The sequence below is a fragment of the Ctenopharyngodon idella genome, chromosome 11, assembly GCF_019924925.1.
Source record: "Ctenopharyngodon idella isolate HZGC_01 chromosome 11, HZGC01, whole genome shotgun sequence".
NCBI classification, from domain to species: Eukaryota; Metazoa; Chordata; class Actinopteri; order Cypriniformes; family Xenocyprididae; genus Ctenopharyngodon; species Ctenopharyngodon idella.
Window position 1 is genome coordinate 26541439 of NC_067230.1, and position 27272 is coordinate 26568710.

The window sequence follows — 27272 nt, forward strand, 5'->3', positions numbered from 1 at the left end:
TGCTGCCCTGTAATATTTGACATCATGTAAAAAAATCTGCTGTTGAAGTCCTAAAGATGCCCATGTTGACAAAACTGTTGACAGAACATGGTCTCTGGCAATTCCGAGTTTTTGTTGTTGCGATCTCATTTATTTATAATCTAATGCCGTGTTGGGAGAGGCTTAGTCACAATTTCTGTCAAAACCTCTGAGCAAATGGAGGCTTAGTGACAGGCCAGTCTGTTAAAACACACTCCCCGGGAACAACACCTGCTGGGAGCGCACCAGGAGATGAGACCTCCCACAGACCTGGGCTGCAGAACGCTCCAGCTGTGAGTAGACTACTTGAAGAATTATGTTATGCTGTAGAAGGATCAGAATTTATTTGGACTGTGATATAAACACCAAACGATGGCGCACATGAAAGAAAACTAAAACCAGTTTAACTCATCTGGTTATCTGCTTTTCTGACTAATGTTTTACCCGACTGGCAGTGCAATTTATACCTGGAAGGCTCGGCAGGAGGCCGAAAGTGACCCAGAAGACTACGAGATGAATGAACACTTTTCTTCCAATTTAAAGGATGGATGTTATGGGAACTGTTGCAGCCTCTTTTCTAAACAGACCTTCATCTGTCACAGTCTGTCTTCAGCGACCTAGCCCCTTTTCCCTCTGAATCCTCGAGGGTCTTGAACCCAAAGCCAAGACTGGGTCGTACAATCCATCTCAAATTTCCCCGGTGCCCTCATTTGCAAGCGTATGTGCCTTCGGATGGTAAAAGCAAGAGGCGTGCATGCAAAGTGACTGTTGGGCATCTGTCCACACTGGTCTCGGAGCTGCCAAATACGTGGCGACTGTGCACCGTCTTATCAAACTACAGCTTCATTGTTTTTTTTGTTTTTTTTTCAGACAATGCCACCTGCTCATGCAACTCCATCTAATCCTGTATTTATATGCTTTTTTTCAGCTGTGGCTTTGTTTATTCTCATTAAGCTAGCTTTTCCTCTGTGACTCACCGAATCATGGACGCTCCCTGTTGTCTTTGAACACAACTGTGCAAGCCAGAGTGAGGGAGTTCTTCCTGCTTATTTGTTGCATAAGATAAGAGTTGTGAGAGTTGTACAGCTCTTTTTGCTGATTACTGAAGGCAGCTGATGGGTTTTAATGGGGTTGGGAAAGTTTTTGTTGTGGATATGCTGTTTGGGGATAGGTTTGGGAAGGTTGGCTAGAGAAGTGTTCATTGTTTTTGATATAAGCCTGCTTTATTGTTAAAGGGCTGGTTGATTGTGATGTCACCTTTTACTTTAATTAGTGTGTAATGTTGCTGTTTGAGCATAAACTACGTCTGCAAAGTTATGACACTCAAAGTTCAATGCAAAGGGAGATATTTCTCTGTTTAAGGACTACAACAAACATCTGGTAGGGACTACAATGAGCTTCTTCTTGGGTTGGTGAAATCACTAACCATTTACATAAACCCTGCCCCCGGGATCAAATCAATGCTAGATTTGCACAAAAGATTAACATGACGACACATGCTAGTCAATGAGTTGGATCAACTCCACAGCAACTAAATAAATTTATCTTCCTGAGTCTCTCCATCAGTGTCCGACTCCGGTTTGAACAATGTAAGGCTGAACACCGTTACTCACAATCATCATTTTGGCTGCATGAGATTCTCCAGCTTTGTTGTTGTTGAACAACCGAAGCGCAAGCATTTAAAGCTACGCCCTCTTCTGGAAAGGGGGCCGGGAGCAGCAGCTCATTTGCATTTAAAGGGACAAACACAAAAATACCGTGTCTTTGCTCACACCCAAATAGGGGCAAATTTGACAAGCTATAATAAATAATCTGTGGGGTATTTTAAGCTGAAACTTCACAGACACATTCTGGGGACACCAGAGACGTATATTACATCTTGTAAAAGGGGCATTAGAGGTCCCCTTTAATGTTATTTATATAGAGGTTTCTTAAGCTTACCGAGGCTGCATTTATTTGATCAAAAATACAGTAAAAACAGTAATATTGTGAAATATTATTACAATTTAAAATAACTGTTTTCTATTTGAATATATTTTAAAATGTAATTTATTTTTGAGATGGCAAAGCTGAATTTTCAGTATCACTACTCCAGTCTTCAGTGTCACATGATCCTTCAGAAATCATTCTAACATGCTGATTTGGTGATGCAGAAACATTCCTTCTAATTATCAATGTTGAAAACAGTTGATATTTTTGATACATTTTTTCTGAAATCTTTGTGTTTACTGTCACTTTTGATCAATTTCATGCATAATATGCATACTATGACTAGATTATTTGAAATATTTTCTTTTTCTAAAATATTGTTTATGCATTATTCACTGTATATCTTGCAGTGCTTTATTCTTGTCATATTTTCTTGAGTATGTTTAGTTATTGTCATGGTGTGTTTTTTTCATTATTGTCTTCATTAATGAAATAACCTTTCTCAACAAACAGTAATTCCAAGATTTGCACTGGTTCTACTTTATGAAATGTGTGTTTATGTGTGTTGTAGGTTCCAGCACAAAAGTGCCGCTATGCTGTAGGCAGTATTTTGAGTGAAGGTGAGGACGGACCAAATGAGGACAAGCAGCAGCTGTATGAGAAGCAGGGCTTTCGGATTTTCTCTTTCCCAGAGGTTACACATGTCGTCACAGCCTCCTTCCCTCACCGAACCCCTCTCTCTATTTTCCTGGGGGTGCAGAGGGTCTATCCTCAGCTGAACTACTACATCAAGGTAACATCCTCTTCTTCATCATTCACCAAATGCCTGTTCTCTAAAATTCAAAGCTTTACAACTTCACTTGTATGCTGTGTTTGTGCAGGAACTTTGCTATTGTCTAATTCAGGTGTGTTTAATTTATAGCGTGATTGATTCTGAGAGTGTTCTTCTGTTTCCTTTAACATGATTGGTGTATGGGCACATAGAGGTTGTGAGGGAATGAACGCTTAGTTTGTCAGTGTTTTTGGCCTCTTTCTAGAGGGATGGAGACAGTAATTATTAAGCAGTAGACTTAATCATAGCAATTAAGGACAAAGAGAGAGAAGTGCAGGGGATGAGGGCAAAGAAAGCAACAAATGAGAGTTGCAGGACTGTGAATTGGGAAAGAGGTAAGTGGTGAGATGGTGCATAAGGACAGAAAATTTGGTGTTGAAGGGAAAGCTGTTTCAGAGTAAAGATGCACACTCAAAAGATTTTGGAGCCATGGCTTGAGGCCCTGATATACTCACAACGAAGTTCTTTTTCGTTCTTCGCTTAGGGGTAAACAGAAGTTTGAAATGCCTTTGCACCGATAATTACTGTTAGCGAACATCCCAACTCCAGCCACGTTGCTGAGAGCGGCATTTAGATAAATATGTATGTGCGGCACACTTTCCTCTCAATAACAAAATAAACACACAACAGAAATGACAGCGGTGAGAAAACAGCACTTAAGAAAGCATCTGATCAAAGAAATGTACGTATGTTTGCACCAGCTCTTCAATTCGAGTAAAGTCACGTCACACTTATTTATATAGCACTTTATACAAGAGATTGCTTTAAAGCAAGCAGCTTTACAGTATTAAACATGACAAATGAATTTTTCTGTCGCTTTCAATTAGAATGACATATAAAGCATCTCTGTCTTTTTTACTCACTCTTACCTCAACGAACTGAACAGAACAAATGAACCAGAGAAGATTTCCACGTCAAGGAAGGGTGGAGCTTCAGAGCACACTTACCTATTACGTAATCACCACGGACCAATGGTGGTTGGCAAACTTTTCCGGAAATTTGGCTTTGGCAAGCTGTTTCGAACTTCCGAAACTAACTCCAAACGAACGTAGTTTTAGCCTTCCTTCTTCGATTCTACTGTAATTAAACTAGTTCACCCAAAAATGAAAATTCTGTCATTAATTACTCACTCTTTTGTCGTTCTACACCTATAAGACCTTCATTCATCTTCAGAACACAAATTAAGATATTTTTCATAAAATCCGATGGCTCAGTGAGGTCTGCATTGCCAGCAAAACAATTAACACTTTCAATACCCAGAAAGCTACTAAAGATGTATTTAAAACAGTTCACGTAACTACAGTGGCTCAATTTTAATGTTTTGAAGTGATGAGAATACTTTTTGTGCACCAAAAAAACAAAATAACGACTTTATTCAACAATATCTAGTAAAGGGGAATTTCAAAACACTGCTTCATGAAGCTTCGAAGCTTTACGAATCTTTTGTTTCGAATCATTGGTTCGGAACGCATATCAAACTGCCAGTCACGCCCCCTAGTGGTGAACCATTGAAATTTCGAAACACTTATGACGTAACGACGCCTCGTTTACTGAAATCATATGACTTTTGGCAGTTTGATACATGCTCCGAACCACTGATTCAAAACAAAAGATTCGTAAAGCTTCTAAGCTTCATGAACCAATGTTGCAAATATGTCTTTAGTAGCTTTCTGGGCATCTGAAAGTGTTAATTATCTTGCTGGCAATGGAGGCCTCACTGAACCATCGTATTTTATCAAAAATATCTTAATTTGTGTTCTGAAGATGAACGAAGGTCTTACAGGTGTGGAACGACATGAGGGTAAGCAATTAATGACAGAATTTTAATTTTTGGATGAACTAACCCTTTAAACCAGACTTTTTAAACTAAACTAGATTTTTACATTTTTGAAGAAAATGTATGTGGTGCTTGCCTGGTCACTGGCTCGTTGCTAGGGTGTTGTCAAGGTGTTCTAAGTGTTTTTAGTGACAATTTTGAAAGCCATCACATTTTCTCCATATTTTTGGCAGCATTTCTGTGTGTGTATATGAGCCTCTTCAACTCTCCCCACCATCTGCCCTGATGCAGCCTCAGTGTGAACGCAGCCAACAGGCTCATGCTCCTGCCTCCTCCAGCCTCAAGATCGGTCTGCTCAGCTGCTAGATAGCTTATCGGCTCCTGTTTGTGTCCTTCCCCTTGCCTTTTTCATGCATGTTTACTTTCTGTCCCTTATAAAAGTCTTGATATCATCAACTGCTCTAGGCTGTGTAGACCAATTGTAGTTTAATGCTGACATGGACTCATCATTATATTTGATTATTCCATCTGCTTGGACATAGGGGTGGCAGTGTTTCAGTAAATAAGGGCTAAGACCAAGCTTCAGGTTGTTTAAAACCTCTTTCACATTATTCCAGTAGATGTCTGTGGTCTCTAATGTATCTTGTGTTGTTCTGTTAAGTGAAGAACTTGTAGAATTTGTAGTTGCCCCAAGAAGATATATTGATGCAGTGTGATAGACTTTCAAGAAAAACTGAGATTGTATTTGAGATTTATTACATGTCTGAATACTCTGTTGTCAATTATTAACGTGTGCTTTCTTACAGTGTTGTTTGTCTTGAATGAGTGCAGCAAGTTAGCTGTGGAATTAAGGAGGATTTGGCTTGTGCGTGATGTCTCAGAATTGAGAATGTGAGAACTGAAAAGTGGAAAGGTGGGCTACAGATGAGTTAAAGAATTTCTATATTAGGGATGTGCAAAGTATACACTACCAGTGCTTCCCACAGGTTTGAAATACACTTGCGGTGGTAGCCAGGTGAAAAATCCTCCTATTACCCACGGCACAAAAATGGTCTACTACATGTGACAAACAAATAATTTGTGATTTTTAACAATATTTTTATTTATTGAAATTAATTTTAATTACATAGGATACTATTAAATAATGTGTCAAATAATGTTCTTAGGCTTTTCTTCCTGTGGGGGAGCATCCCAGTCAGAGACTACAATAGTTTACTATGAATTAAATGGATATCAAAATAAATACAACTTATTGTGTAACCAAAATACCAATAATGCCCAGAAGACTGACTACTATTCAAAAGTTTGGGGTTGGTAAGACTTTTTTAATGTTTTTGAAGTGTTTTATGCTCACAAAGGCTGCATATTTGATAAAAATACAGTGACATTATAAAATATTATTACAATCTAAGTTTTCTATTTTAATACGTTTTAAAAAGTAATTTATTCCTGTGATGCAATTTCAGCTGAATTTCAGCATCATTACACCAGTCTTCAGTCAATTCAATGCTGGATTTGCACAAAAGATTAACATGACGGCACATGCTAGTCGATGAGTTGAATCAACTCCACATCAACTAAATAAATTTATCCACTAAAAATTCAGAAACATCCAGTTGCATTCTAAAAGTTGTAACTTTTGTAACTCTCTATCAGTGCCCGACTCCGATTTGATCAATGTAAAGCTGAACACCGTTACTGACAATCGTCATTTTGGCTGCGTGAGATTCTTCAGCTTTGTTGTTGTTGAGCAACCGAAACGTGAGCTGTTAAAGCTCCACCCTCTTCTGGAAAGGGGGTCGGGAGCAGCAGCTCATTTGCAGCCAATTTGACAAGCTATAATAAATGATCTGTCGGGTATTTTGAGCTGAAACTTCACAGACACATTCTGGGGACACCAGAGACTTATATTACATCTTGTGAAAAGGGGTATAATAGGTCCCCCTTAAAAATGCAGCATTATGGCCAGATGCTCAAAACACAACCCAGTAAATCTTAGTCTGTGTAGAAACCATGCTCTCAGAAAAAAATGCTAATAAATCTGTCACTGGGGCGGTTCCTTTTCAAAAGGTACACCTTTGTATCTTATTTATCCCTAAAAGATGCATATTAATACCTTAAATGTGCATTTTATTACCTAAAGTGTACATAGTACCTAAATGGTACATATTAGTACCTTTGAAAAGGTACTGATCGGGTGACAGCTTTTTTTTTGTACCTTTTTTTGTTTTTAAATTTCACCAATGAAATCTAGACTCGTTCTCGTTCACGAAAAGTGATTAAAGTTCTTAGCTAAAGAATAGCACTCTGGCAGCATGCTAGCAGCTAAGGATTTTGAAATATAAAAAGAAACAGTTCAGAAAAATCGGTCGATCACACTAATGCACTAGCTGCTTGTTGCATGGTCTGTTTTTCCTATCAAAGTCTTTGCTTCAATATGCTGTCATGTAGCATGTTCAGTTGCTGCAACTGAGGGAAAAAAAACTTTCTTTTTAATCACATCAAACATCTTAGACAGCCACAACTCTTCTGAATCAAAACCGGGATTCACATCTAACGTGCCTTTGTTTACGTTACATAACACAAGTCCTACAGTGTAACAACATACATTGCATATGCATCAAATCACGAGAGACCTGCGGATATCCACCCCTAATCTACACATAGAAGCCTGCCAAACACAGAGTTTTTTTTCTAGCGCCTACATTCATTCTGCTCTATTGATGCCTCACAGGCGGCGTTTTCAAAGTCACTCTTAAATATATCTTTTAGAAGCGAATTTCCATTTTAAACAGCCCTCTCTTTTTACTTCACCAACAAAAGGCAAATATTTCTCGTCATGAATAATAAAAATGGCAGAGGCCGTCTGTCCGTAGCTCGTGTGGGCTGCATATGATTGAACTTTGCATACAGTCAGAATGAGTAATTTGGAGGCAGTTGGTGATGTGAGACGGAAGGTTGGTCCTCTCTTGCTCGTGGGCAGATTGCACAGAAACGCTTCTAATTCTGACTAGGACAGTAGAAGGGAATCCCTATGGCAACCAGACCCGTTCCTGGAGAGGAGGTCGTTCAAGTGGAAACCTTTTTCTGCTTTCTTTGTGTTTATAATATGCAGTAAAGTGACATTAAGGTATCGCTTACCCATGCGTGTTTGACCAGAAAATATAATTCTTTAACGTTGATTTAACAGAATTGTGCATGCTTTTTGGTCACAGTTACATGCTAAGGCAAGCATCACTATTACTGTTCTCAAGCTTAGGGTTTATGGATTTAAACAAACCTATAAAAAACTTTTCCACTTAATTATATGAAACCTTTTCAACACAAGAATCATATTGAACAGATTTGTTGCGGTGTTGTATGATTTACTAGATGAAATTGAAATGTGGAGGTCGGAGCAAGATTTTTTTTTTTTTTTTTTCTTCAAACATACTGTATGGATATTTTTTTCTGCCATATAGCAAGATTTAAATACAAAACTATATTTTAAAATTTAAATGCATTTTAAAAAAAGTTTAAATAAAAAAAAATTGTTAATTTTTAAATCAATTTTAGTGTCATTGTCAGTCAGGGTCTGAATTTCTGTACAATTATGGCCAATTAAATTTATTCGTAGCAATGCAAATGAATGTAGTAAACTGAAAAAAATTGCAAATGTAAATTGCTTATTATTATTAAATAATAATAATAATAATAAATCGTGACATTGTTGAATTTGCTCATTTTATTTAACAAAATTATTTTTATTAGATAAATTAATTTTTGGAGTATATTTTTTTTTTGCCAAGTTTAAAGAAATCCCATAGATTTTACGTTGAGGGACCCAAGTTTTTTTTGTTTTTGTTTTTTTGTTAACTTAAAATATGGGTAACACTTTAGTTTAGGGTCTCACTTTTAAAGGATTAGTTCACTTCAGAATTAAAATTTCTGGAAGGTTTTTGAGGAAAACATTCCAGGATTTTTCTCCTTATAGCTTCAAAGGGCATGATCCCAGCCGAGGATTAAGGGTCTTATCTACCTAAACGATCAATTTTTTACGTAATCACATTGGAAAGGTCATGCGTGATGTAGGCGGAAGTATCGCAGTAAGGTGAAAAACTCCATCTCCTCCAACTTCAAAATTGTCCAACATCGTTGTTTTACTTTTTTTAAAAAAGGGTGTTTGACACGTTTGGGCACGTTTGCTTTGTAAACACTTGATCGGTACTTCTGCTTACGTCACGCGTGACCTTTCCAACATGATTATGTAATGCGTGGTGCATTGCAGAGCTAGTGCAAGACAAGCATTTGTGGTTAAAAAGTATATACATTTTTATTAATTTTTTTTAAAAATTACTGATCGTTTCGCTAGATAAGACCCTTATTCCTCGGCTGGGATCATGTGGAGCCCTTTGAAGCTGCACTAAAACTACAATTTGGACCTTCAACCCGTTGGTAGTCGTTGAAGTCCACTATATGAAGAAAAATCCTGGAACGTTTTCCTCAAAAACCTTAATTTCTTTTCGACTGAAGAAAGAAAGACAAACGTCTTGGAAGACATGTAGGGGAGTAAATTTTCAAAATATATTATATTATCTTTTTAAAATGTAACAAAAAATAATGAAACTCACCACACACGGTCTTACCACATGCGTGACTTGTTCCATGTCAATCCAAGCTTATATTGTCACTTGATCCCAGACAACCCATTAACAACCATTTCTGATATGCTGACCTGAGTTTAGCACTTCCGGGAATCATCACATCCGTCATACATCCTGACAGCATAGAGAACAAGCTTTCACATCAATGATGGCCCTGTATAACTCACACATGTCACGCAGAACCTCAGCAGTCCTCATCAAAGACAGGAAGGGCAAGAGACGGCAGAAAGTGTCTGGAGATCATGATTGAATGAATGGGATCAATATTTGTCAGTCTTAGCCTTTCATTTTCTCTTACGTGAGTACACAGAAGAAACAGCATCTTTTTTAGACCCTGCTTCCTTCCCTGTTCTCCTGCTGGTCTGTATTGATCCAGGAGGTTCAGGTTACCTGTGCTAAGATAACAGTACATGCTCATTACGACTTGGTCGTTCCTAACCTCAGTCCTGCAATTTGATTTCTTCTCGAGACACAACGGTAGTTCATTGATCCAAATCAAATCTAAAATCTTTGGTGTTAAAGCCAATTTTGAAGATTGTTTTGTACTTTTTGAAAGTATTATCTCTACACTGCAGTGCCTCCGAAAAGTTCAGTGTTTGGTATAATTCACTCATTATACTTGATGCTGATGTTTTGTTTTCTGGGATAGTTTTAGTCATAAGCACTGAAAATCATAATTAATTATTTTAATATGTCATTGTTGATGTTCAAAATGTTCTTAGTGAGAAAAAATCACTGAACTATGTTGTTTTGTTTTGTCTTAGTGATGCAGCCATAATGAGGACACACTTGCTATTAAATTGGCTCGTTCCTTTTATACTCCCTATTATAATGGGAATCTTTAAAGTAACAAGCACATATTCTAGATTGAACCCTCCTAATTGAGGCGTCATTATTCAAGTTGCAAACTGTGAAAATCAAGACTAAAAACAGAAATAAAGTAAAACAAATGCATAAATTATTATTATTAGATGTTCAACTAGCTACAGTGTTAAAATTTAAATGATCAAGAAATGCCAAGTAGCATAATAGTGACTCAGTTGCAACTTGCAATGTGGGAAATTTTTTTGTCAGACCAGCCAAAATTCTTTCGCCAAAAAATGAGTGTGGTGCAAATGTAACACCTCAGAAAACACTACTTACTGTGAAATATGGTGGAGTTAGCATCATGCTGTGGGGTGGCTTTTCATTATCTGGGACTAGGGTATCTTGTTAAAACAGAAGAAAAAACAAATGGTGAAATATCCAGGAAATTTTTGCAAGATAGCCTAGATAAACTGATGCTTGGGCGGAAGTTCATTATTTACACTGGACGAATGGTGGCTGACAGACAACCCAATTTGAGAATCTGTGGCACTATTTGAGAAATCCAGTGCACAGGTGACATAGGGCTAACTAGAACAACTATTGCAACATGAGCCAAAATTACATCTGAGCTGTGTTAAGTGGTTATATACTTACCTCAAATTATTTAAGGCTATCAGAACTCCTGAACTGTCAGAATACTTCAATTAAAGGGGACCTATTATGCTCCTTTTCACAAGATGTAATATAAGTCTCTGGTGTCCCCAGAATGTGTCTGTGAAGTTTCAGCTCAAAATACCCCACAGATAATTTATTATACCTTATCAAATTTGCCCCTATTTGGGTGTGAGCAAAAACACGCCATTTTTGTGTTTGTCCCTTTAAATGCAAATGAGCTGCTGCTCAGGGCCCACTTTCCAGAAGAGGGCAGAGCTTTAACAGCTTGTGCTTCGGTTGCTCAACAACAACAAAGCTGGAGAATCTCACGCAGCCAAAATGATGATTGTCAGCAACGCGTTCAGCCTTACATTGTTCAAACCGGAGTCGACACTAATGGAGAGACTCAGGAAGAAGTTACAACTTTCAGAATGCAACTGCACGTTTCTGAATGGATAGTGGATAAATTTATGTAGTTGCTGTGGAGTTGATTTAACTCATCGACTAGCATGTACCATCATGTTAATCTTTTGTGCAAATATAGCATTGAATTGACCCTCGTTTGTGAAGCAGTCCGGCGTAAAATGACGGCATGGTAACAACACTCTACTACAAGAACTCTTCCTCCTCTCTAAAGCAGCCCAACATGACCTCGCCCTCTTTGTTGCGTTTTCCTTGGGGTGGGGTTTATGTAAATTTTGGGGTTTGTGATGTCACTAACCCGGGAAGAAGCTCGTTGTAGTCCATATTAGCCATTTGTTGTAGTCCTTAAACAGCAAATTCTTTAAAAGAAAATATCTCCCTTTGCATTGAACTTTGAACGTCGTACCTTTGCAGATGTTGTTTATGCTCAAACAGCAACATTATACACTAACTAAAGTTAAAAAAGTAAAATCATAATCAACCACCCCTTTAAATTGCAACTCCATCACTACAAATATATTTAAATACACAACATACAAGTTTCAACATAAATTACATTTAAGTATATTTTAGTTTACCGTAAATGTTTGTCAGTACCTTAAGCAGTAAACTTTAACCACATTTCAAAAGACATAAGTAATTATGAAATTGCATATCAGAATGTACTTAGATGATCTTAAAGTTCACCAAATTGCATTTAATGTAAATTTAAACTATACTAAATTTATAGTTTATAAATTCATAAACTGAAAAAATTTATACATTGTAAAAAGTATACATTTATAGATACATGGAAAATTACAATCAGATTGCGTTTAAGCATATTCTTTTAAAGTATATTATTTCCGTAATAAGCACTCTTTTTAAATGCTAAAGTGTACTTCGTTTTCACAAGAATGAGTAAATATAATTTTACAGCGTTTCCAAAATCAAACCAAAAATTATAATTAATGACAACATTTTTTGGGAAAAAAAAAAAAAAAAGACTTGTAATTGAAAACCTCAATAAGCAAGGTGTTGCATGCATTATCATTTGTGGTTTCCTGCATGATTGGTTGGTTGTCATGAACTCAGACCTCAAACTACTCAAAATTCTTGATCGTGTGGGCAACTGTCTGCCTTGTCATCTGGAATATGTATTGCAATGTCTGATAGTCAGTACATCAGCACTTGGAATGTCAAATACTTTTGCTCTGATCAGAATTTTGATCCCATTGTACCACAAATTTATGTCTATCTAGCTGTGTCCGCCTCTCTATCTCCCCTCTCCATCATACAGCATTAAGCCGAGAGTCCACAATCAAACAACCAAAGTGGGCTTGAACTTCTTGGACCAGGAGAAATGCTCTTCCAAATGCCACAGTGACATTTTAGCTCAAAAGCTTCCTCTAAAGATTATTGGAGAAGGATGACAACATGAACCAAACCTTCCCGCTGTTTTGCTCATGAAAAAGCTCCATGTTTGATAATCTACTATTGTCACGCTGCAGGAGAGACGCAACATATTTTTTGCAGCCTTTCCTCAATCCACACAAAGGTGCACAAAATGTGAACATCTACAAGGAAAAGTTTAATTAAGATTAAATTCCCATCCAGGGTATGTTATTGGCATCTAGTTTAGATAGAATCGACAACTGGGTGTCACGCTGTGTGTTTTCACAGTCTCAGTTGCCTGGTTTCTTAATTAGCTGTTTGGTATTTCAGGTGAAGGGGTGTCATATTAGCAGAACGTGTGATGAATTTTATACAAGCTACTTGTCTAGCCTGCTCTTCTCTGAATTTCCCCCCTAAATAAATGAAGCAACTGTATTTTTTGGTTTGTAATGCAAAAGTATTTTGACACCTCCAGAGCTGTTGTGAAAACTACAGACAGTTCTTCTGCATTTTTGTATCTCCGCTCAGTCAGATCGAGCCCGTTGCGTTAAGGGCATTGAAGTTTTCCTACCTTTTTGGGAAAAGGGAACATAACAGCGTTTTCTCTAATCATGTAGCACCATTTTTTTTAAAGAAAAAATCGCCTTTGTACTGCATACAGCCATGTTTTAATAAAAGACCATCTTGCCAGCGGTGAATTACCCCTTTAAGTGACGTTTGATCGTCTTATTGAAGGATGTGCACTTAATGTGTTTCTAATAATACCCCTAAACACAATTAGTCAGCAGCATCATTGAAAGCCTTAAAGCTGTTGTACTTAATCTAAATTGAAGTCTACCACTATATTAAAATTACCATAATCTGTAAGTTAATTTTACACTGTATATAGATTTAAAAACCATTAACCAATCAGTCAGTCATGGAACAACTTTCATGTATCAGTCTGAACAGATCCTCCTTGATCACTTGAAATAATTTAAAAAAGTATTATTATTTTAATTATTTAATTAGATGTTTGTTCGTCCGTCTATCTATTCGTCTATCCGTCTGTCTGTCTATCTATCTATCTGTTTGTCTGTCTGTCTGTCTGTCTGTCTGTCTGTCTGTCTATTCGTTCATTTGTCTATCTGTTCGTCAGTCTGTCTGTCTGTCTATCTGTCTATCCATCTGTCTTTCTGTCTGTCTATCTGTCTATCTGTTCATCTGTTCGTCTGTCTATCTGTATCTATCTGTCTGTCTGTCTATCTGTTCGTCTGTCTGTCTGTATCTGTCTATCCGTTTGTCTGTCTATCTGTTCATCTATCCATCTATCTATCTGTCTGTCTGTCTGTCTTTCTGTCTGTCTATCCATTCGTCTATCTATCTGTTCGTCAGTCTCTGTCTATCTATCTATCTGTTCATCTGTCTATATGTTCATCTGTCTGTCTTTGTCTATCCATCTGTCTATCCATTCGTCTGTCTATCCGTTCGTCTGTCTGTCTGTCTGTATCTGTCTATCCGTTCGTCTATCTGTTCATCTATCCATCTGTCTGTATCTGTCTATCCGTTCGTCTGTCTATCTGTTCATCTATCCGTCTGTCTGTCTGCCTATCTGTCTGCCTGTCTCTGTCTATCTATCTGTATATCTATTCGTCTGTCTATCGGTTCATTTATCTGTCTGTCTGTCTGTCTGTTCATCAGTCTGTCTGTATCTGTCTATCCGTTCGTCTGTCTATCTGTATATCTATCCATCTGTCTATCTGTTCGTCTGTCTATCTGTTCACCTATCCATCTATCTATCTATCTATCTATCTATCTATCTATCTATCTATCTATCTATCTATCTATCTATCTATCTATCTATCTGTCTGTCTGTCTGTCTGTCTGTCTGTCTGTCTATCTATCTATCTATCTATCTATCTATAGAAGTGTCAGAGAAAACATCTTAGCCTACATGAACAAAAAGGTTGAGACCCACTGATCTCAAATGATCCTTCCCAATTTTCTTGAACGAGGTTTAATTGGATAATACTAATATAAATTTACAGAAAGACTTTGATTATTAAATTTAGTAGTTCATCAGTAATCATATTTATTCTGATAGAAAAGTGTCTGTTCAGTTGTATTGTAAGGATGCTGTTCACAAGATTGTTAGAGGTGCCCTCAGCGTCCGCAGAGACTGCTGCACAGCTGTTGGACTTGCAGGCATTTTTGGGCACCCTGCAGGCCTGAGCCAAGATCATTGCTAGTAAAGGGCACAGACGGATACATGGAAACCTGAAAGGTTGACTGGATAGTAGGTGTGTATGTATTCCGTGTGTATTGACATTGCTGGCCTTTACCGCTGCCAGTGTTTGTGTGTTTCCCTCTAGACAGTCTACTGCCCACTCAGCCATATGGCCTTCTTGACCACGAGCCAGAGCTGATTGTGACCCATGACTAGACTCTCTGATGTGGCTGAGAAGACATAATGCACACACATCACGAGAGTAGTGGATTTTTATAGTTTGCTTCCAGGTGCAGACAGTGACACTTATTCTTAATTTGTGCTTTGAATCGTTTGTTTGTTTTCTATTCTTTTTTTCCAGCTGTCGCCACCCGTGGCTTCACTGTTCCCCCTGTGTCATGAAAAATTCATTAGTTTACTTCCTCTGTCACCTTATATTCCTTGCTGAATCATTAACACTCATTACTCTAGAGCATTGAATATTTAAATCAGGCAGGTGGGCTTCTCACCCTTACAGAAAACTACTGTGATTGTACCATGTCACTCAATGATTAACATATTCATGAACCATGGTACATTTGTTGTTTTGTGTTTTTTTTTTTTTTTTTTTTTTTTTTTTTTTCAAATTGTTAATTGGCATATGATGTTCACATTTTAACATTGTTCACATTTTATTTTAACATTATATCGCACAGAAATTGCTCTTTTGGGTTAGTTCACCCAAAAATGAAATTTCTGTCATTAAGTACTCACCCTCATGTCGTCCCACACCCATAAGACCTTCGTTCATCTTTGGAACACAAATTAAGATATTTTTGATGAAATCCAAGAGGTTTTTTGTCCCCCATAGAAAGCATTTTCAACAAATTTGTTGAATAAAGTCATTATTGTTGTATTGTTTTTGCTCTCAAAAAGTATTCTCATCACTTCATGACATTTTAAGGTTGAACCACTGTAGTCATGTTGACTATTTTAACAATGTCTTTAGTACTTTTCTGGACCTTGAATGACGGTAATTACGCTGCTTTTTATGAGGGATAAAAAACCTCTTGGATTTCATCAAAAATATCTTAATTCTGAAGATGAACGAAGGTCTTACGGGTTTGGAACGACATGAGGGTGAGTACTTAATGACAGAAATTTCATTTAAGTTTCAACTTTATCTCAGATGTTTCTCCTAAAATCTTTTGTAACATTATACATGTCTTTACTGTCACCTTTGATCAATTTAATGCATCCTTACTGAATAAAAGTATTAATTTCTTTAAAAAAAACTTAACTTACCCAAACTTTTGAACAGTAGTGCATTGTCTACAGCTATTGCATATATTATATGTTGACATTTTAATAGTATACTATCTAGCTTTGAAGTGGAAGTGTCTAATAAAGGTAATAAGATCATTCTCTCCAAATCTGTGACATTCACATACGTCAAATGTAATTTAAAAAAGTAGGAAAAGTTGAGAAAGCTTATGTAAAAGTGTTCCTGGCAGAGTTAGGAAAAGAGCTGTGGTGTGTGTGTGTGTGTGTGTGTGTGTGTGTGTGTGTGTGTGTGTGTGTGTGCACGTGCCTGTGCCTGCCAGGAGTGTGCGATATGAGACATTGGAAAGCGGCGGATGTCTGGTCAGGCCACAAGAGGGACGACAACACGTCCCTCTGCCCGGCCTGTTCCGTTCCAGCAGTTCAAACATGACTTTTGTCCCAGAGCCTTGGGGAGTCCAGGAACATTTGCGGGAGGTAAATGTCACATTTGAATATGATTGATCAGCCCTCTGTGCGAAAGTGGCTGAGAATTAAGATAAGATGAATCTGAAATTACTACAGGAAGGTGGTGGGGGTGGGGGTGGGGGTGGGGGTGGGGGGAGACAAGATGATATTTGCATGGTTGTGGTGCTGGAAATTGATAATTTTTTGTTTTTGAAGATTCAGGATGCTGCTTGATGGTGGTGTTATCATCATGCATTAAATTACAAGGTGGATGGATGAATAATCTTTCTAAACTCAAAGCTGGGGCCTTTTTTGGTCCCGCTTCCCTCAAGGGGTGTGGATGTGTCAGTCAAGCTGAAAGAAATGTTATAATTCAGGACCTAAGTGAGTCGAGGCATAAGACCAGTAATCTCCCATCAGCTATTGCAGGACACACGAACAACCCTGAATTAAAGAGGATTTGTGTTCGTAGCATCTGCAGTGACTGTGGAAGTAGATGCTAATGTGGCACAAACCACAGAGAGAGTCAAAGCTTTTTGATTAGCTTAAATATTTTATGCTAGATGAATGTGTTTTTGGGTCTGTGCCTGTGTGAGGTGAGAAAAGATGAAGCGAGCTGGCCGATATGTGTCGAAACGGCGTGCTAGAGGCAGTCAAGCTGTGGCTGGAGGAGTGTGTGTAGGAGGGATTGTGTGTGTGTGGTCATCGAGGTGTAAATGAAACAGCACTCTGACCCATGAGGTGAAAATGAACTAGGGGTTCTCGCCTTGTCGTATAGTTTTTTCCCCTCCGTGTTTATCGTTCTTGCACTTTCTCCCTCTGGTTTTCTTTAGCCAAATCCCGGCTGAATCAGTCACACCTCTAGAGTGTTGACCGGATTCCCATACATCCATTTTGAACAGCTAAGAGGATTTTGGGATTCTCCCTGTGTTCCCATACACCATCCACATTAGTCCACTTTTTATGTGTTGCTTATTAGACCTTAGTAGGCATTCCGTACTGTTTCAGGTATTCTTTACTGTTTTTGTTGTGTATTTGTTGCATCCTTGGCATTGCATTATGCATTCTTCTTCAGGTCAGGTCAACTACTGTCAATCCGGGGGAATCTTGCTGAGAAAGTTAGCTAAAGTCAAATTGTTTTACATTTCAAAAGTTTGAGGTCAGGAAGTCTTTTTTTATTATTATTATTATTTTGTAAAGAAATAAAAAAATTTATTCAGCAAGGATGCAATAAATTGATCAAAAGTGACTGCAAAGGCATTTATAATGCTACAAAATATTTATTATTTATCTATTTTGAACTTTCTGTTCATCAAAGATCATGAAAAAATGTATCACGGTTTACACAAAAAATTAAGCTGCACAACTGTTTTAAACATTGATTATGATATTAAGAAATGTTCCTTGAGCAGCAAATCAGCATATTAGAATGATTTCTGAAGGATCATGTGACACTGAAGACTGGAGTAATGATGCTGAAAATTCAGCTTTGATCACAGGAATAAATTACATTTTAAAATATATTCAAACAGAAAACAGTTATTTTAAATTGTAATAATATTTCACAATATTACTGTTTTACAGTATATTTGATCAAATAAATGCAGCTTGGTGAGCATAAGAGACTTCTTTCATAAACATTAAAAAGATTTTACTGCCCCAAAACTTTTGAACAGTAGTGTAAATAATGATGTTTCTGGTCTTAGAGATGATAGAGAAAAGAACCATAACTGTTTACAGGTAGTAAACAAATCATTATTAAGCAGTGCAACAAACCCCTATTAAGGATGAATTGGTAGATATTTATTTATTTTCAACAAAGGCATTTTCCAAACATGCTGATTAACTTTCAAAATTACAATATGTCCCCTCTTTTTATTTTTTTAATGTCTTTGATGTCTTCTAATTCAAAGCCTTCTAGCTGTTTCTTGTATCATCAGAGTTTATAAAACATTTGTGTTTGTTGAAGTTGACTTTAAGATTCTCAGCTTTGTTTTGTCTCAGTAAGGTCACCATGATCTTTCGTGTCTTGCCTTTACTCAAAATCTGACCTTTCTATTGTACGAAAAATAACAAAACTGGTTTTAGATCCAAGTCAAAGCAACTTTGAGGTAGTTGTCTTTCATCTATGGTTAAGAGAAATTTAATTGCTGGGGTTAATTGGAGGGCTTCCCCATTAGCAAAGTAGGCTGTTGTGAGTTTGAGTAGCCCATGTTGAAGACTGGAATCGCTCAGTAATGATATGCACTGATTGGGATTCCTTGTCTTTCTTTCTCTCAGATAAAAAAAAAAAAACTCTCTAATGATGGATTTTCTCATCAGATCTGTGTCTTCAGATGCTTCCCTCTCTCCCATCCCTTTCCTCTTTGGGATATCAAAGGATCTAATCTCCATGGAAATCTTTCCGAACGTTTCCTTGGTAACCATGGAGTTTCACATGGCTGAGATTTTCTTGTCTAATTTTTTAATTTAGAACTTTTATCTTTGGAGGTTGTGAAAGTGATATAGTTCATGAAGTAGCCTTCATGAAAATGAATTTCAGTTGCCTATTATTGGCTATCCACAGACAATATTTGGTGCAGCCTCTCCTGGAAAGGAGAAAAGTGCTAGAGCCTCTTACAGTAAAATGTCAGAAATTTGATGCTCACTTTAGGAAGATTGTGGACAACATAATGATAAGGTACCATGTTAGATCTCTTCTTTCAGTCTGTTCCCTAAAATGTTCTTTTATCTTGTCCTATGTGAAATAAATTTTTACCTTCTCATGGATTCTTTCCGTTGTTCCCTAGAGCTCCTGGGATGTTCCATTCATCATGGAGAGTGATTCTGCCGTTTCCCAGCAAATAAGAAATTGTCTCTTTATTGATGGTCTGAAACACAGACTTTTCTTAATCGTTCCTTAGTCATACTGCCCATTTTTCACCACTAGTGTAGTTGCAAGTCCTCCTTTTTTTTTTAAAAGAAATGACAAAGGGGACCCTGCCAAACCGGTGAACCTCTCCTTCAAGATAACGCATGCAAATTTCAGCTTTCCTTCTTGTTTCCTGCCAGGGGATTTTCGGCCAGACCTGTAATGAAATTTAGGAGCAGTGGACTGTGAGTTTGGAGTCTCAGGAGCTTGGGGGAGCTTAGAGGAGGACCAGAACCATTTAGCTTAAGGAAATGGCTTTGACAAAAGACCGAACACTGACACGTATTTCTTGGGTCAGTGATTTACAAGGAAAGACCAATTGAATGTATTTAACCAGTGCAAATAGGCCACACTAATCTGAGAAAGCAAGTTTCTTTGAACAAAGTTGTTTGTGAAAAAGGGTGAAATCGGTGCTTTGTGTGCAAAATTTCATAATGGAGTCTTTGTCATGTAGAAGCGTTGACTTGTGGTAAAGAAAGGATTGGGAGAAATTCATACCTTGTTTGTTTTATATACGTCAAATCTGATATGTTCCTAATTACTAAGCAGTCATCACTATTATTATTCTTCATTCTTAAAGTTTGGGAATTTAACTAATCCCTAACCTGAATACCTCTAAGTTGCCTAGATTTATTTATTCATTTTATTTTATTTATATATATCCTATACATTTACATATAGTAGAGATCCTACATATCATAGATAGGTTGGGGTCTTTTGACTTGCTTAGTAAGCAACCACCCAGAACACCCTATTAGCCATCTAGAAATGCACTAAACTAGAGTTGTATACCGACTTTAATACCAATTCGGCACTGAAATTTTAAAAATGTGACACTTTGAGCGCTGTTGAGCGGGTTCGTAAACACCTTTGATTGGCCTTTGTGTTCACGCTCTCATAAGATATGTCTGTGATTGGCTACAATGATCAACGCACGGGAGCATTTGAGAGCACATGGAAGTGTTTGAATTTGAAAGTGTTTTGAAAGCGGGAGCGTTTGAAAGCAGGCTATTTACAACATTTTTTTGAAGCGTTTATCATTGTAGCCAACCACAGACATATCTGATGAGCGTGTGAACACAATAGCCAATCAGAGGTGTTTACGAATCCCCTCAACAGTGCTCAAAGCGTCACATTTTTAACATTTCAGCACCGACTTGCTGTCGAAGTTGGTACTTTTGACAACACTACACTAAACACTATTTAGAACAGCTTAGAAACTGCACTTCCCTGGCAATGCAAAACATTGCATTGTCTTTTAAAAATGTAAAATCTAGTTAATCTGTTAAAGAGTAGCACATAGTCCGCAATTTTTCTTCAAATAAATTTATTTTCTGTTTTGCCAAAATAGTGGTGCTTTTGTAGCAGAAAACCTTACCTTGGATTTTTTTTTCTACAAATGTCAAGATAAGAGAGTCTAAGACCTTTAAAAGTATTCTTAGAGATTAAGTGGCAGATAATGGTGATGGTTGTCTACCGCTGGTAAAAAGACACTTGCTGTCTGTCCCCCGTATTTTTCAGTGATGTCTGACAGTTGTCCACCCAGTAATCCTTTTGATTACTGTCATTAAAGGAGGAGAACAAGAGCAGGTGTCGGAAGAGAAGAGTTCCACTGGACAGCATCAGTCTATTGTGGAATATTGGGATATGAAGTGTCTGAGGACTGGTTTAGACTATGTGAGGTTTGTTTGTGCACAGAATGTGAATCCTCTGAGATGGTACATCTTAAAATAGAATAAAATCTTTTCTATTATTTCTCAATGTTTTGGAATTGTTTTGAGGGTAACATTCTGGGTTGTTGCTAGGAGGTTACTAGGGTGTTCTGGGCAGCTGCTAGAGTACTAGTGTGTTTTGGCTGTTGCTTGAGCGTTACTGAGGTGTTCTGGGCAGTTGCTAGGAGGTTACTAGGGCGTTCAGAACGGTTGTTAGATTGCTAGGGTGTTCTGGGCAGTTGCTAGGAGGTTACTAGGGTTTTCTGGGCAGTTGCTAGAGTACTAGTGTGTTTTGGTGGTTGCTTGAGCATTACTGATGTGTTCTGGGTATTTGCTAGGAAGTTACTAGTGTTTTGGGTGGTTTACTTGAGTGTTACTCTACTATAGGGTATTCTGGGCAGTTGCTAGGAGGTTACTAGGGCATTCAAAACGGTTTTTAGAGTACTAGTGTGTTTTGGCAGTTGCTAGAAAGTTACTAGTGTTTTTAACGGTTGCTTGAGTGTTACTCTACTAGGGTGTTCTCGGCAGTTGCTAGAGTACTAGTGTGTTTTGGTGGTTGCTTGAGCATTACTGAGGTGTTCTGGGCAGTTGCTAGGAGGTTACTAGGGCATTCAGAAAGGTTATTTGAGTACTAGTGTGTTTTGGCAGTTGCTAGGAAGTTACTAGTGTTTTGGGCGGTTGCTTGATTGTTACTCTACTAGGGTGTTCTGGGCAGTTGCTTGGAGGTTATAGAGTCTTCGCGGCAGCTGCTAAAAGGTTACTAGGGTTGCACCAGATATTTGTAAATTCATACTTAAATTGGAACGTTAAGTCCACACTGAGAGGCTTAGTAAATACTAACTAGTTTGTAAATAACTCTATACTTTATTTGGTTGCACCATGTGTTCTTAAGGCAGAATGTAGCTAGTAGGTTGTAAGCTCTCTGTAAAGTAATGCTTAATTACATAATACCCTATGATGTTTACCCTCAATGATCCAATAGCAGCCTTCAAATATTTGGGTTTATAACGGGTCTGCTTCTCACCTTATTGATGAACCGGAATTGTAGTTTGCGAGTAAAGCTGCAAATTCCTCCATTATCAGCTGCCTTTGTAATAATCCTCTGATACGTGCAAGTGAAAATCGTTGCGCGGCATAAATGATAAATATATTAGCACGAAAGTGCATTTCTTCCTGTTTTCTTCCATTCAAAAAGTTGCATCATATATGACGTAAGCGTGCTCCGGCACGGAACGTTAAGTGCAGTGTGAGTGCAGGCCAGCGGGGGAGTGGGGAGGGGGGACAATCGCGCTCGGGCTCGGTTCAAGGCAACCGTGCATAGTGTGAGTAATGTCACCATCTGAACAATTGACGTCTGCCAGGTAAAACAAGAGCTTATTGATGCAGTTCAGCCAGTATGCTATTTTATTCCAACTGTTACGGAGGCTTCTATAAATATTTAGTTTATACATAGAGTTACGCTTCAGCTAAGTTTAATGGTGCAACACAAAAATATTTAGTAGTGCATAAGTTGTAGCTTAGTGCCTATTAAACAGTTACACACAGCTGGTGCAACTAGCCCCAGGTTACTAGTGTGTTTTGGGCAGTTGCTTGGAGATTACTGTGCAAATCTACCTTGTGTTTAAGCCTTAGCAGGCACAACTAATAACTGTTTATTCTCTCAGACCTCTGATAGATTTCTTTCTGATTGATCTTTGACATTTTCAGCTAAGATGATATCACCACTGGGAATCTCCTACACAGGAAAGATATTAGTTCTGCAAAGCAGTTTAGACATGATTAAGCTATTCATCTCAAACGGCAACAAATCCATGAAATATGGAAGATCAGGGGATCACCTATCTACATAATTGATTTTAATAACAAAGACATAAACTGTTCCAGAATCAGCACTTCAGAAATGTGCTGACCTTTTTCGTAGATGTGTGGTTTGGTGCTGTTCTTGGCACTTTCATCTCTTTGTAGCACTTTCAGCCCACAATGAATGCACTGTGGTTGCCCAAGACAAGCATATGGTGGTGTGTGTATGTGTGTGTGAGATGCTAGTGACAGGAAAATTGTGTTTAGAAACAGTACATTTGTACGTTGGGTCATGAGGTCTTGTTTAGTCCTAAATTTATCCTTTATCCTTTGTTTATTTTTCTGAAAGCATGGGGGGTATATTTGGAAAGGGGTGTTCCTCTGACGTTCCATCAGATGTTTGTCCCCAGGCAAGGAACTTACCATAAAAAAAGAAAACGCTCTTCCGTTCTCACATGAAAACCTGTGGCATGTGAGAGAAATAAAGCTTTATAAATATATCAATAATGTTTTATTTCTCACAGGCATTCTCTGTTGGTGGTGGCCAGATTGACCTTCTGTTACCTTTTTTACTTTCTGTTTGTGTTTGAGATAGATTTTGGTATCTATAAATGTATCAAGGATCGAGTAGTTTGTTCCATTGTTAAAAAAAATATATATAAATAATATATAAAACATCACAGCAATTTTTAATAAGTCTGTACACACTATTGATGTTTCTTTTGCAGAAGAAAAACAGCACCTTTCGAAATGCAAAGCCAGTTTAAATTGCAATGGAGGGACGTCCCAGACAATCTTAAAGCTACTCAATCACCAAGCCAAATATTTGATGGGCTTCTCCAGCAGTCACCACAGGGGCCTTTTCTCCTCGTCACTCATGTCTTTTCGTAAATAGCGTGGAGTCTCTCGCTGTGTCTTATCTTTATTCTCCCATGAGATGTGCCATCCCTGGAGACACTGAAGATAGTGGGGATATTTTACGGCAGTGGTCCATCACTATGAAACCTTGAAGGAGCAATATGGCATTTTGTTATTTAGTTAATCATTTTTATTGCTGCAGGGTAAATGTGTGATCTGTGAGAAGGGTAATCTGTTTGCAAGTTCTACAAGAGAAAAAATTTATTGGTTCCTCTTTTTTTAGAGACTCATTTACACTACTGTTCAAAATGTTGGGGTTAGTAAGATTTTTTTTTTTTTAAAATGTTACTTTTGTTCAGCAAAGATGCATTCAGTTGATCAAAAGTAACAGTAAAGACATTTAAGCCTCTGGTGCTCTTCATGTGTCGGTCAAAAATGACATTTTTTTTTATTTCAATGAAATGAATGCACTAAATTTTAGTTAGATCATGTTTTTTATTTAATATTTTGTATTTTTAGGGGATTTTATGGAACTAAATTTTATATATACGCTGTAATATAATCCATTTATTCACTTTTTGAGCACCTGAAAATGAAATTTCCAACTTAAACTGTCATATATTTTGAATGCTTTAGACTTAATTTTCAGAAATTTATTACTTTACAAAGACAAAAAGTTTTTAGAAAAAGTTAACTTAAAAATAGTAACAGAATTTTACATTTATTGTTAAGAAAAATGCACAAAAATACTACTTTAAATTTTTATATGAAATGTATATTTTCAAAAACACGTTTTACTCTAAAACTGCAAGAAAATCAAAGACATAAATCTAAACAAATTGTGTTCCAAATTCGAGCTTGATATCTCAAAAATGAGCTTTCAGTAAGATTTTGTTTGGCCGCAGTACCAAAAGTTATCACTAGATGAAATTCGTCTTCCATTAATTTCAAATGCGCTCATTTTTGACTGCGAGGAGCACAAGTGTGACTATTTTTTTCAGGACCATTTAACCTGTTCAAATCATGTCCATGATTTTTTTTTTTTTTTTTTTTTTGGTGTTCACATAGCAAGTGCCTAAACCTTTACCAAGTCTCATACCATTAAGATGAAGTAAAAAATTCTAAACAAAAAAAAAAGGTAAAGTGTTTCGCTCAAAAATGTCCGAAGAGCACCAGAGGGTTAAAATGTTACAAAAGATTTAATTGGAATTCAATGGAAGTATTTAATGAGAAATTTTGAGTTATTTTTAAGATCTTTGACTTTTGATTGCAGATGTTGGTAATAACCTTTGAGACGTGAGAGTTCTAGGTTCTGTTTCTCAAAAAAAAAAAACGATTGAATCTCCATTCATTCTCTTTGCCTTCTATGGGAAGCAGTGGAGGTATTAAAGAGATCTCATTTGATATTTTTATTTCATAAGGACTGTATTCTGAGACTGTCATGAGTATCATGTCTCTTTCTGCGTGTATCAAAGCACTATCACACTTGACACATTTTCATTTGGACTATGTCCATTACTCCATCCCGATCAGTATTACTGTGATTCTTTGAATGAATGAAAGCCTGGAAACAGATTTCAGAGCACTCACAGAGTTCAAGATCCTTTTCATAGTGTAGAAAGGCAATCCATGCTTATTATAGCCTCTGCTACTGTTGAGAAGAAAAAAAGTGGAAGGCATTTCCATGCCCTGTTTTTCTTTCTCTATCTCTGTGAGTCTAGCGAGACTGAATCTATATGAGGGAACATTAATTAAAAGGATATACAGAGAAGAACAGCCGTGTGAGATAGAACCTTTCCTCTTGAATTTGGATGAGAAACTTTGACAGCTTTTCATCTTCGTCTCTAGCTTACCCAGCCATCCCTCTTCTTTTCCTCTCCATCTGTTTTCTTTTCTTCTTAGAGTTTGCTTCTTTTTTTTACATTCTCCTGTGTCGTTAATTTAGTTTTCTACATTGTTTTTATACACGAATATCCCATGTCTCACCTTGAAATGTCAGTCAACACAGTTGAATTTAAGTGATATACAGATTTAGCACTATAATGGTGAAAATTTAAATGACTTAATAGTTATATGGACTGCTTTTATGATAATGTAATGACTCTTTTATGCTGTTTTTTGGAGCCTGACAGACTCAGTTCTCATTCACTTTAAGTATATTGAAAAGAGTGACTATTCTTTTAAATATTGGTTTTCTTCAAATATTCACTTTTTGTGCTCCGCAAAAGAAAGAAAGTAATATGGTTTGGAATGAAGTGATTAAAATAATGACTGAATTTTCGTTTTTGTGATGAACTATTCTTTTAAATCACATTTGCTTTGTCCTACAATGCTAAAGAATGACAGGGTTGACAGCAATAGAGCTTAGCAGTTCCCGAAAGTAAAAGTGCCATTCAAGTTCTCCAAAATGTAATACGTTTTTATAAAAGTTTAGATTTTGATAAAAGTATTAAAAATTACAGAAAAAACCAAAAGAGTGATTTAATTCACAGCTCTTTATGGCATTAGCAGCTCTTTCAATCCTTTATAAGTACACAATCTTGAATCTTTGTCCTTTTCCCCAGTTTTCTGACAGTTTTTTGGCTTTGAATTTATAGGTTGATTTGGTTTGGTTCAACTCCTTATTGAGGAGTTCTTTGGAGGAAAAAAAAAAAAAGAAAAAGAAAAATACAAACCCAGGCCTCTATGAAAGGGGACGGTAACTCTATAGGTCTGCATTAGTAAATGTAAAACATGGGAACAATGGCTGATTCTTTGAGGGAAAGGAATTACAGGAGAGGCTATTGATTATATGATGATGGCGGATATGAAACTTCTTGCCCTTCAGCTTTATTTTGATTGTGTAGTGTCACATGGGACTGTGAGCTGGTTAATTATCTAGAATCAATAGTTCAGCCATAAACCAATCACAAAATCACACTAGAGAGACCGGGACAATACACTTATGGATTATGCATCAGCTTTTTAAGTTGTATTATAGACTAAAAAAAAAAAACAGCCAAAACTTCTAATAATGATAAATTAGCAGAGCTAGATCCTTGCACAAACAATCAGCGTGACCTAAGAGTTTGAATCAATGACTCAACAGACATTGTTTAAACTTGCTCATCTGTGCATTTTCCTTTTTCAGGTCTTGAGGGACCGGATCTCAAACAGTATTGCATGGATACATTGTTTATGATATTGGGATATTAATAGCGTTACGTAATTCCCCAGCTTCCAGTCCCTTCTGTCTCCTGTCCTTGTTTACGGCCCCAGTCCTCCAGCTTTGTTTGTGGCAGCGAACGTCAATCATCTGTCGGATGTAGAATAGCGCTGTGGCGGGGAGATCAAGGTTTCAGATCAGGCCTTTTGCTTTTTCAGACTTTGAATTTGTATGAGAGTTAAATGGTAGGAGCGGAATGTATGCTAATGCTATCTATAATTTTAAAGGGTTTTTTCACGCAAAAATGAAAATTCTGTCTTTAATTACTCACCCTCATGTTGTTCCAAACCCGTAAGACTTTTGTTCATCTTCAGAAAACAAATTAGGATCTTTTTAATGAAATCTGAGAGATTTTTGTCCCTCCATTGACAGCCTATGCAACTACCACTTTCAGGCCCCAGAAAGGTAGTAAAGAC

The 27272-nt window shown here is 37.2% G+C and overlaps 1 protein-coding gene across 1 annotated transcript in view; it reads left to right on the forward strand.

The window, feature by feature from the left end:
- LOC127522250 (testis-expressed protein 264 homolog) overlaps window positions 1–27272 on the forward strand; it is a 49582-nt gene that overhangs the window by 9411 nt on the left and 12899 nt on the right. Inside the window, exon 2 of the mRNA XM_051912017.1 lies at window positions 2519–2740. Coding sequence (XP_051767977.1) covers window positions 2519–2740 — 222 coding nt within the window. The remainder of the gene's footprint in view (window positions 1–2518; window positions 2741–27272) is intronic.